The sequence below is a fragment of the Lissotriton helveticus genome, chromosome 5_1, assembly GCF_964261635.1.
Source record: "Lissotriton helveticus chromosome 5_1, aLisHel1.1, whole genome shotgun sequence".
Lineage (NCBI taxonomy): Eukaryota > Metazoa > Chordata > Amphibia > Caudata > Salamandridae > Lissotriton > Lissotriton helveticus.
In genome coordinates, this window is record NC_136065.1 from 1,551,501,059 (window position 1) to 1,551,513,896 (window position 12,838).

The 12,838-nt window shown below is 40.1% G+C and overlaps 1 protein-coding gene across 1 annotated transcript in view; it reads right to left on the bottom strand.

Annotated features, from left to right (window-relative positions):
* NFASC (neurofascin) overlaps window positions 1-12,838 on the bottom strand; it is a 639,840-nt gene that overhangs the window by 256,158 nt on the left and 370,844 nt on the right. The window contains exons 9-10 of the mRNA XM_078644633.1: window positions 10,993-11,104; window positions 8,671-8,855 (exon numbers count right to left, since the gene is read on the bottom strand). Coding sequence (XP_078500759.1) covers window positions 8,671-8,855; window positions 10,993-11,104 — 297 coding nt within the window. The remainder of the gene's footprint in view (window positions 1-8,670; window positions 8,856-10,992; window positions 11,105-12,838) is intronic.

Genomic DNA, 12,838 nt, shown 5'->3' on the forward strand with positions numbered 1-12,838 from the left:
AGTGAGGGAAGTTTATTTTGACAGAAATATTAAAGTACTTCGATAATTAACTTACAGCTCTTCTCCATCTTAACAGAGAGGACAATGTTTTTTTTAATAAATTCAAAGTATATAGCCAAGACTGAGAAGAGTGATTACAAGTATTCATTCTACATTATGATATGTTCTGTAATATACATCAGAACAGGTCTGTGTATCTCTGCGTGAATATTCCAGTTCTGTTGGGCAATTATTAACCCCCCATAATGACTGAGTAGACTACAACAAATATAGTGGCTTACTTAAAGAGCACACCATATCCTGTTGTTTTGTATTGAGCAAATATATTGCCCTCCTTCCATGTTTGGAATATTCACACTGAGCACTTTCACTACAGAATTTTCACTGTATCTGACATACAGACCAGACCTGTTTGGCATGCCTTGTCCTGAAGAGACCCACAGATTTTTAGTCAAATAGGGTTGAAACGTCAACAGTCAACAACAGGACTCAATATTTCCATTCAACTAGCTGAGTCTCTATGACCTACTGGACAGGACTCATTGTATATTCATCCTGCTGTCCACTTGTGTTGCACTTTTTCTACTTACTCAATCACTTTTTTCACAATGCATTGTGCCATCAGCGCCATTATTTACTGTATGTGTGTATTTTGCATTTACAACTGAATATAATTCACAAAGTTTGCAAGACTAAGATTTCATTGTCTGATCCTCTTTTGATACTTAATGCTTATTGTATCATCTTCTGCATTGACTGCTTATATTCATAATTGACTATGCATTCCTGTAAGAACATAAATATCTGGGTTTTACACTGTACATAACATATACACCTTTGCTATTTTGCATGAATTATTCCCTGGGGATTATTGTCCATATATTTCGTCTTTGTATCCAAGTTCTCTTTGGAAAAATAAGGGTTGTTCTGTTTTATATAGAATAGAGCAGCAAGTCCAACCCTCACCTCTGGAGGTGGGTACAAAAGAAAATAAGGAAGAATTAGTCAGAATTCAATCAAGTAAACAAGTTGCTAAGAGGGGCTTTGCCCATCAAGAGTTAGATTGTAAGGCAACCAGGCTATACCAGAGTACCATATTGAAATGCAGCATCAGTTAGCTTCAGTTTCGGTAATTAGTAAGGCCAGAAGTACGTTTGTTAATATTTCACCATATCTATTCTTGTGGTTCTACTATGAAATGTAATGACGATTCCCATGACATAGAACTATACTTAGAAATATGTAACCTTTTCTTCTAGCTTTGTCAGCCTAATTAATATTTATTAACTCTGAAATGCATAGCAAACTTATCCCCGAAGAAAAGGGAAGTGTGATGAAATAGGGAGAAAAGCAGCGAATATTAAATTAAAGTACACAGAGAAGACGGGTCAATGTAAGTCAATGATTTGCAGTTAAAATCTACATTGTACTGTCTGGCATAGGTATGTACTGACCTCTAAGCCGCCAATCTTCGAATCTCTGTAGCATCTGCTTCCACCCTGATTTAATGGGTTCTATGTTCAAGCTGAATGGTTTGCTGGGACGTTGCATGCATTTTAGTGGTAATATTTGACAAGATTTTATCCACAGGCCTATGGACTAGATGTCGATATACCCTTAAGAAAGGATCTTAACTAAGCAATATTTGCTACTCAACAGAAGGGAGACAGAACTTGTGGGAACTTTGCATTTAGTATGCTATCAATAACTTGAATTCACAAATGAAAAGCACATTAAGGGCAGTACTGGTGATGGAAAAAGTTACTCTGAGAACCCACCATTTGGTGAACTGGTGAAATGGATGGTGCCAGTTTTTGAGAGGGTGGACACTTAAAGGGCTACAGTGGATTGAATGGCAGTGAAAGCAAATCTGCCCCTTGTGTTGCAGATTTACATCAGGCTAAAACATTTGACAGCAAAGTGACCCCACATAACACACAAAATCTAAAGATTCAAGTATGTGAAAGCAAGACTATCTCTCATGTCATGTAGATTTTACAATGCAAGCAATGACAACAAAGATATCCATCAGGTAACAAAGGCTCAAGGTTTTGACATCAAAGCTTATCTCTGAAACGACACACACTTATTCAGATCTTATTGCAAGCGCATACCACACCAATGATCCCTAAGCAGGGCCGCCTAATCACAATGCATGATCCAGCAAAACACGTTAGCTTCCTCCAGTCAGCCCTACCCTATTTTTAAAATTACAAGGTATAGGTCTTATTGTTATATTTGTATTGTACCTGCTAGGTTGTATGATCTGAGTGTGGGATGCTTCTCAAGCACAACGCTTTGTTAATTAAGACTTTCCTTTCTCCTGTGAATAAAAATGGATGGAAATACAAGCCCTTGTCACTCACCTGTACCCTAACCTAAAATGTCAGCTACTAACATAAACCAATAATAAATATTCATTTAGATAAAATGAAGAGGCAGACCACTGTTAGTACGATCTCCGAGACTGTGGAGTACCTTTTGAGACCCTCCATAAGTGTTGAACTCGATCACCAGTGCTTCAAGAAACTCATTAAATTCTCATTTTCCAAACTGACACTACAGAAAGATTGTCAGGGAATAGCATCCCTGACTGGAATGTTCTCGCCCTAAATTTTTCAAACTGGACACTTCTACTATCTCCCCTGCTCTCTCCTGTAATTGAAAGATTATCCACAGTACATGTTATAACTCCTAAAAAACACAAATAAATGGTTCTGTTTTTGATTTTCTACTTGTCACACAAAGTGTGCCTTACAAACAGTGCAGGCATGGTGTATATTAAAAGAGAGAGCTGCTGAATGGGTCTGTTTTTGATTTTTTTCTTGGCTCACAAGGGGTGCCTCGGAAACAGTGCAGGCATGGTGTATTCTAGAAGGAGCTGCAAAAAATGAATACTAACTAACATTAAATGTGACAGCAATAGAAGACCTAAGAATATCCATCAGACCATAATTAGCAGAGTAATAACCAAAAAAGGCCAAAACCATGTGCATGGATGAAAGAACTTGTGTTCATTAAGGAAAGTGGCATAAAGTTGTGCCCTGAAGGAGTTCACCCTACAAACTGTGCTGCTTACGTTTTTTACTCTCTTTTTTTTGTTAAAGTTAGACACATCTGCCACAGGTATGTCACTGCAGACATCCATGTAAGAGGTAACAAATAAGAGAATGATTTATCCTGTAAATTGTTTTGGGATGTTGTATGCAGGTGGAGCTATTCAGAGTTCATACATTTCAATACATATTCCAAGATGTACACCTCCTGCATTACCTTGTCCAACTCTGTGCTGTATGCACCATCACTAAAGTAATTTTCTGAGACCACCTTAAATCATTACTTATAACTTTGTGCTCTTGCTGAGTAAAGCTTGAGAGCCCCAATATTGTGATCAAACAAATACTGCTGTGCAGAAGCCATAAATTGTTACGCTAATGAAGTTTGGCCCTATTTAGCATCATGTTCAACTGTCCTGAAGTTGTGCAGTAACCCTCGCTGTTCTGAAGAGTTGTAATGAGTTCATTGAAAAAAGATTTCAGAGAAACCCATTAGTGAGAAACTAGTTTTAGCAGTACTATTTCATAGAAGCTAATTCATAAAATGCCTTTCTTTGAAAGTGCATTTTGCATGCTTATTTTTTGAGGTATAGATGCCTCAAATCTTAAAAATGTGTTATTTTTATAGTTTTTTTCTACAAAGTTTGCATAGATCCCTTATCCCTACATTATATATATATATATGTCATGTGATCAAGGTGCTTCGGGCACCGAAACGCGTCGTGGTGGAGTGGTGGTGAGCAATTAAAATCACTATCGCACTATACCTGGGTTTGCTTTGTCTTTTTTGCTGCCAGACTGCTGCAGGACGTCTTTATGCTTAAAATATATATATATATATATATATATATATATATATATAAAAGGCACAAAGGAAGGCTTTATTTGGATGATTGCCAACGCGCTCCTGTAGTCCGTGAATCGCCGTGGCTGACGCGTTTCTGGCCATGGTGGCCGTCATCAGTGCCGGTCTCACAGGCTAATAAAAATTCATGTGTTCTGGAGACCACTCCCTTATAGCAGTCTCTCGGCTCCTCCTCCCACAGGTAGGTGTGATTGCTACGTCGCAGCTCCCAGGAGCACTGCATGATGGAACTTGTAGTATCACGAGGTCCCGTATACAAGTGTATGGAACACAGACCCAAATTAATGTCCCCAATTGCTTGGCGCTTCACTACATTCCACCACAGGGGTCCTGGGTATGATGGTCCGGCCAATACCTTCTCTTGTGTCCTTATCAGGCAGCGTGATGCTGCCTCCTTTCTCCCCTCGCCTGGATACAACCCATGTGGAAAATACCTCTGGTTTGGGGGGGCGCTGCGTTTGTACTCCTCATACACATATATCTATACATATACATACACACACGCAATATTTTCAGGGTTCACACACATTGGTACTTACCAAGTACCTATATATTCGAAGCCTGTAGTACTGTAGATTCACATGGTTCAACACGCCTTCTATCTAGTTTTTGCACGGACGTTTGCAAGTTGTTTTTCTTCGAAGACGTTTCAAGTCACAAGATACCTCGGGGCTTCTCTCGTAGCCTACAGTGCACCAGGACAAAGACACCTCAGATGTTTTTTTCCTGTCCTCACTGTGAAGTTTTCCCTCTTGTGATGGACAGGAAATCAAAGCATTATACTGTCCACCCTAAATAGTAGTGTAATGCCTTTCAAACAGCCCCTACTCCACCTCAGGAAGTATTCTGAGCCAAATGGGGCTCCATCAACAGAATATTTAAGAACCACCGGTCTTTAACTGAGACTGAGCATTTGGCAGACAGGATACTCCTACGGGTTTGCGAAGAACTTCCCTGCACGGCAAACTCTAAATCAGCGCCTTAGCCCTTTCAATGTATAATACATTAGAGCTCTCTTAAACTCAAGTGTTTGTAAAGACCTTTCATCCACAGACTCTGGGCGTGGGAATAAAATAGCCAATCAATTGTTTGATTCACATTTAAGGGAGAAATGGATTTGGAAGAAATTTCCGGTTCGTCCTCAAAACCACTCTATTCCTATGAACCTGAATAGAAGGTTCTTCTGCAGTTAGCATTTGACAAGAGTATACTGACTCAAAAGGGGACCAGTCACTTTTGTTTATTCCAATTACAGGCTACTGCTGGAGTTGTTCTTGGAGGAATCCCCATTTAAGGCCCTCCATGAAGGCCTTGACTGCAGGTATTCTAAAGAGAGACAAATATTCCATGTTTTGCATGTAGACTGCCACTGCGGCTAAATGAAAATTAATGCATATGTATACAAACACGCCTTTTGCAAATATCAAATAAAGCAGGACATGTGTAGTCAGGGGGTGTATTTATTAATTAAAACAATAGTGGACAATAGTTTCCATTTTGACCAAGCCTGTTAGGTTTATGTGCCTCACACAGGACTTACACATTTCTCTGGAAGTTTGAGACCTCAGGTTTCAGGCTGCTAGACTGAGCTGCCTAGTTGGGGTCTGGGAAAGAGCTTGGCCTGGTATGGAGTCAGTAGATTTGGTCCTGAGCAGAAGTTTTTTGTGGAGATGAATCAACATTTCCAATGCTGTCTCGCTCAAGTCTGTCCCACGAGAATGACAGTCATGGATACTTGCCTCATTTTCCTCATAATGTATGTTATCAGGAGCAGTGGAAGAAAAGCCTTAACAAATATCCTTGACCAGTCCATCAATGTCTTCTTGCCCAGGACTTTCAGAGTGGGTACATGGAGACGAAGTTTTATTACATGGAGGCGAACAGATTGATTTTAGGAGTGGTCCATTAGCAAAAGAATTCATTTCACACCAGTAGTCTTGTTGATATGTCCTGCTTAGTAGGTCTGCAATGTTTTGGTCCCATTCCAACAGATGCTCACAAGGAGCTGAGCATAATTCCAAATGGCCCAATGCCAAATGCTTTTGGCTAGAACTGATAACTGTGAATGAGTCCTTCCTTGCTTTTGGATGTAGTATATTGCAGTCATGTTGTCCATTTTTATGAAGACTAATGTGCCTCAGATAAGCTTGTTAAAGGCTATCAGTGTTAGCTTGATTGCCACAAGTTCTAGACAATTGCTAGGGAACTCTGCTGTTGTGGGTGCTGTTGTCGGGTCCAGGTAGTCCTGAACAGTCATGTGGTTGAGATGTGCATCCGGACCCATAAGTGAGAAGTCCATGGTAATGGTCACTTGTGGTATGGGTACAGAAAGGTCCTGGTAAGCATAACATTCTTGTCATCCCACCATAGTAATGTGTGCTGGGCTGTACCAATACTATGAAAGAAAAGCACTGGAGCATACACTCTCCTGGTTCCATAAGATCCTTGATGAGTTAATATATGTAGTCAATACAGGTAAATACAAATTCTCCGTTTATTTGTTGCAAATTTCTGTACATGACATGAACAATTTCACCATAAAGGCAGCAGACATGTGTTTCATCTGCCAGACTTTTTCAAGGCTAAAGAAATGTCCAACTACCGCAAGTCGTGGACTAAGACCAAAAGCATATCCGCCACACTTCGTTAGTACTTTATCACCGCAAAGCACAGTGCAATGCAAACAAATCGTAGCACCATAGAAATAGTAACTGCGGCCAGTCCAGCCCGTGCAGGCACGTCATAAGGGGGATGTTGCAAAAGTGAGCCATCTTGCAAAATGTAATGAACGACAGCACTGTGATAATCTTGGCAGGATAAGCAAGGGCATGGCATTTCTGGACCGTTACGGATGTCGCCAGGCTTAACACAGTTCTAATATTAATTACATTTAACAAGCTGGCTGACATTTTATCTACATTTCTGTGCTCTTTGTAGATACATGATTAAAAAGAATTGTTGGAAAAATATCTGTGCAGCAGATGATCTTGGTGGGGCAGGGCAAGATTTGAATGAGAAAGCATGGAAATAATGTACGTCGGAAGACACAGACTTGTATCAGATTAGTAAAGTCAACAGAGAAGGCTTGCCAAAGGAGAAAAGGCGACTTCCTGAATTGCAGGTATTTTGCATCCTAAAGGAGAAACTGGCATGTGTAGATGAGTTTACCATGCATGGAGATAAATGTGTTTATCCAAGAGCTGTAAAGGAGAACATCATTAAGACTTGATATAGGGGTCACATAGAAGAAACTAGTACCAAAAATGTTTGATTACATTTATGGTGACATTATAGTGATGAATGAATTGTTAATTTTGTAAAACTAAAAATGTAGATTCTGTAGGAAGAAGACTGATACTGATAAACTGTAAATGCAAGCAGGAGTAATTAAAAAAACAAGATGGACCTTGGTAAGAAGTGGTAATGGATTTTCAGATCTATTTGAAGTCAGGTGCAAGGACGTTTTACAATTTAGCAGTCATGGCCTGTTTTTCTGAGTGGGTTGAGTATCTTGGTAAGTAGATTATAATTAAGCAAACAGACTTTTTGTTTTGAAAAAGTTGCCCTTCACAGAGGGGGACTTCACTGTCCGGCACTACTGACAATGGTGTTCAATTTACATCCATCAGAATGAGGATATTTTACATGACACATAAATCTAACCTGTTTATAGGTCTTTACTGCTCAGCTTCAAAATACGATTTTACCATTCCAAGTGTACAAAGGTTTTCTTTGGAATACTTGGTACCAAAGCACAGGTTTCAGATACTCCAATGCCGAAGTAATGATAGCAGGACTATTGCGGGAGGCTGGCTCAACCTGTGACGTGGGGAATTTGGCCAAAGTCCATCAGCTGCTTAACCGGGGAACTAGCCTTGACAAAGCGCCATTTACCACACAATGCATAACACTATAAACTACAATTTTCACTTTGCTAGTACTACTAATGCCCAAGATGATCTATTTTTTCCATAACATTTAAAGCTTCTGTCATTGCCTTCATATTTGAGATTCTCTCCAAAGGAATTTGCATTTACAGAGGGAACTCTCACTGAACGTGTATGCATAGTCAAAGCATTTTTAGGAGAAAGCCTACCATAATAATGCCCAGGACCTACACTAGGGTGCTACATATCTCACATATTTTATGCTATTTCTATTGCATTTGTAATACTCAAAGTGTGAACCAGACCCACAGTTAATGTGAGCTGTACAAGTTTAAATCTAACAACATAAACAAACCTAGACCAGTAGATAAGAATGTTTAACTATTAGGCAGGGGCAGAAACATCGTTTTGCAACCACAATTTTCAGACTTTTTTCATGGTTTATAACCCACTAGGATAGCTGAAAAATGAGTTTCTCGATCTGCTGTATGCAAAAGCCCCCAAAACATTTGTCCTCCCTGCTTGTAACATATAAGCAAGGGTTACAAAGGCTCGAAGATTATAGAATTGATGGACCCCGGGTAAATTCTGCTCAGGGTGGCAGCAGTTAGATGTAATTTGGGTACTTGTTATCTATTTTGTTGAAAACACAGAATCCCAGCTGTGTTTGGGGCTTATAAGCCCACACCCCTTTCTTCACTAAGATTTTTTTTTTTTTTAAAGTAAAAGCGAGAATGGAAAGCACCACCTATTTGGGATCCCGTCTCGCTAGGCTCCTGATCGGGCACCGTGTCTGTGGTGGTTGCCGCCATCCCTGTGTCTTCGGAGGACTGCAAAGGTGCATTAATAATTAACCTCGTACCCTTCACTTTAACTGAGACGGAGTGGCGGATGCTGCCCACTTTATTGGAAGCCAGGCACAAGTACTCCCCCGAGTCCTCCTCTGAGACGCCGACAATACGTAGAGTTTTGTTGAAGTTTTCAAACTTCACTTTTCCAGAAGGCAGTTCACCCCCTTTCTTAAACCACATGATGTCTGGTGCTGGCCTGAAAAAAGAAGAGAAATAGTCAGTTTGGTACAGCCCCTGATCAAGTGCAAGTAATTTATCTTTCTCCAAGGCATCAACTCCCGTTGTGGTACACCTCATCATTCTAGTGTGGGTCCTTCCAAACGAACCAGCATAGAGTGTTTTGTCACATGTCAATTGTATCGGGTGAGTTTCACATACACCGAGGACATACAATTTGGAAAGAGTTCTCCACCCGTAAAATACTAGAGGTTTCTCCAATCGTGCATTTTTCTTTGAATTCTAATATGTTTAATTTTGCACTTCCGAACAATTTGAAAACCACAATCAAATGTTTAAGAAAGTAAAGATAAAAACATTACTGGGCAAGCCACACATGTTTGATATGGTATGTTAGGTGCATTAGTAGTTTCCCAATTGTAGGATATGGAGAGTACAAGCTTGGCTTCAGGCTATGGAATAGTCTTCCTCTTGAACTGAGGAAACTTGCTCACCACCTGGTTTTTAAAAGAACCTTAAGTCTTTTGCTAAACCCCCAGGTGCGGCTTCTGCTTGACACTTCTAATTGTGTTTGCTACCCTTATCAGTGTTATAGTGCCATGAACCTATTTCAGTATCCAGGCTCTTTCTAAATAAGGAAGAGAAGAGAAGAGAAGAGAAGAGAAGAGAAGAGAAGAGAAGAGAAGAGAAGGAAAGGGAAGGGCAACGAAAGGGAAGGACAAGGAAGGGTAGGGGAGGGGAAGGAAAGAAGGAAGGAAGGAGGAATTGCTAACATTTAAAAGATTGTGAAGCTCTTTAGGAATCGGGCACTGTTACAATTCTTGGATTTTTGACAACGAGAGACAAAAAGGTTTGCTGATATTCTATTTGGTTACGTTTTGCTTCTTGTCTAGCTTAACTAGCTACACAGTAGTGTTTATTGAATATGAAAACTGACGGCCTTGTCTCTGCTTAACAGACATTTCCAATGAAAATCAAAGTGGCTGCTTTTGTGGTGTGTGCTTGTGCTTTGCAAAACAAGGCCTTGCAGACTAGCGAAAATATATTTGAGTGCAATGACCAACCCAGCATACAAAACCTGTTTTGCTTCTAGGATCACTTGTGATGTGAAAGAAAGAGCTGGTGTTTGAAATCCCTTGATCCTGTGAAAACCCTTACGATAGTCTAGTTACCTTTAAGCTCTCTCTGCAGCTAAACATACAAGAGGGAACAAAGATGGCACTTCTATCACTTTGTCTATTTGGGGACATATTTTGGATTTGTACGCAAAATTACTCTATCCATGTTATCGCTAGAATACGAGATATTGAAATTTACTAACTACTCAATAATATGATTGCAAATAAAATGCCACCTTAAATGTCAAGTTTTTCAATGTGGACTGGTGTATCACTTCAAATGGAGGTGTTGAGAGGCTAGTGAGCATAAAGCTGAAACTGCATGTGGTGGTAGTGGTGGTCTGAAGAGTGGAATAAGCAGACTTAAGTTCCCCATAAAAGTGAGAAAGCCTAGAGACTTGAAAAGAGATGGGGTAGTCTTTGTTTGTGAATAGGCCTTTAGGAAACCTAAATGCACAAGGATAAAAGAATAGCTGACATGTAAACAGTAAATATAACAGTGTGCCCTGTATTAGGATGCAAATGGTTTTTCCATGTTGCACACTCCAAAACAATTTTTCACTTAGGTCCTGATTTAAATTTCGGCAGACGGGTTACTCCATCACAACGGTGACCGATATCCTGTCCGCCGAAATATAAACCCCATAATATGCTATAAGATTTACATTTCGGCAGCCGGGATATCCATCACTGTAGTGATGGAGTAACCCATCCGCTGAAATCTAAATCAGGTACTTAATTCTGGTAGCTGACTCCCCTTTCCTCATTCACATTTTCTATGCATTTTTATAGGAGATTTAGATAGCCACCTTGAGCCAATGAGCCATGCTAACATGTTGCTTTCTGTAAGGTCTGGAAGGCAGTTCTGACCCAGGGCTGCTCTTGCCTGACAGTTAAAAAATGTTGTGTTCTGGCAACAGACAGTATGGTTACTCTGACATGTTTATCAAGTGTCAAAACTATCGCTGCCTGGCCACTTTTGGCAATATGAGTCTCATGTAATAGCAAGTTATAATAAAAAGGGTGAGGTGTACTTACACTCCAGAGGCAATACACTCCAGCATCAGGTCCTCTCCTCTCAGCACCGTCTTACTGCTTGAGGTCCCTGAGGGAACCATAAAGGTAGGTGTTCTCTCTGTGATCCCTCGAGCTGGAAAAAAGAAAGACAAGGAGGCAGGCTAAAACACAAGCACCCACCTGGCACATGGTGAAAGGTATCTCTGTACACGTCCTGAGCACCCCACATAAGCTAATGACAGAGAAGCCCCACTCAGATCAATGACAAAATATTCAGCATCTTTTCGGACACATGAATGGCTTTGTCACTGCCATTATAAAGAAACACAAAATATACATGGCAAATCATAACATTGTAGTTACAGTGCATATATCCCAAATTACATAGGACAGAGAGCTGATAACTAAATGTAATACATTCTTGGACTGTTTTCACTCTGGCAACCTCCCCAAACCTGGGCTAGGCTTGGTTAATTTGAAGGGTTGATTTTTCTCTGATCACGTTAAGCCTCCGTCCATGGTAGTAGGCAAGTTTCCTACTGAGAGAACTATTACTATTTTACAATGCACACTTTTCATGTTTGTATGGAAGAGAAGAAAAGGAGAAAACAGCAGTTATAAACTGGAAAAGTTATGAAGCAAGCTTCCCATGCTTTTAATGCAAAACTATGTTTAGTCTCCTACAACACATACCATATGAGGAACTTATATTCTCCCTCACATCACAAGTCAGTGTTTGTAAGTGTGTTAGTGACGGTTAGGTGAATAAATGTAATATCAAGTTAACACAATAGGCCACAAATTAAAGGCGATCTCTTTGAAGCAAACAATTTAGGCTTATAAATCTTAATTTGTAGTGCATTTCAACTTCCGTTCCTCAACTGATCAGGAACACTGTTATCTAGGCACACCGAAGGGGATGATGTCAAATACTGTCACTTCACCAAACATATGTATAGAATAACTAGCCAAGAAAAAGGTCATCCTTGATGTACACATTTCGTGAAATGGCCTTCTGTCGAGTGCTTAACAGCCACCTATCAATGCCTGTGCAAACTCCAGCATAATTGAAAATAACACAGGAAGGGGTTTGCCACAAAAACGCTCAACGTCATGTTAACAGTGAACATAACAAAGTGGGGGGCTTGGAAAGTAACTGGTAAAGGGGTCAATTAGAATATCCCTTGAAAAAGATATATTCCAGACTACCTCTGTCTACCTATGAAGAGAAGGCAGTGTCTGGAAAAATTCTCTTTAAGAGTCACACATGCATCACCAGTAAATTATCTGAGACAGATAGTACACAATATTAATTGCCTTCACTTATTTCAAGCTGTGATGTAGCACAGCCTCTTCATGGCTCTGACACAAAGATACTCACACAAATCTATCCCCCTTTCTATAAGTAGCTATCTAGCCATCGAGGATTCCCCCATACATCCAAACAGCCACCAACATCACCAGCTACCTTTGAAACTCTTTCTGTCAATCATCCTCTCACAAAGAACTATAGCCTCTTTTCCAATCCACCAATCTCACCATTTCTCAGGTTTTTATTTATTCATCAGTCTTTAAGTGCAATCACTGTTACTGGTTGTCCAGATAGTATCTGATCTACCCAGAAGAGGTATGAAACGTGGATTTGAATGTGGCAAGAGGAGAACCTGAACTTCTATAGCTCTTATAACTCACCTTCACTGAGCTGACTAGCCAACTCTAACCACACTTAATAACTAACCTGACTTTCCGCTTTCTCCTTTTATTCATCTGTCAACTAGCAGGGCATGCACCCACCCATGTCACCATTCTCCTTTTCCTTTTATCACCTCAGTTATCTGCCCTCTACTTCTAGCAATTATCCAGTCAC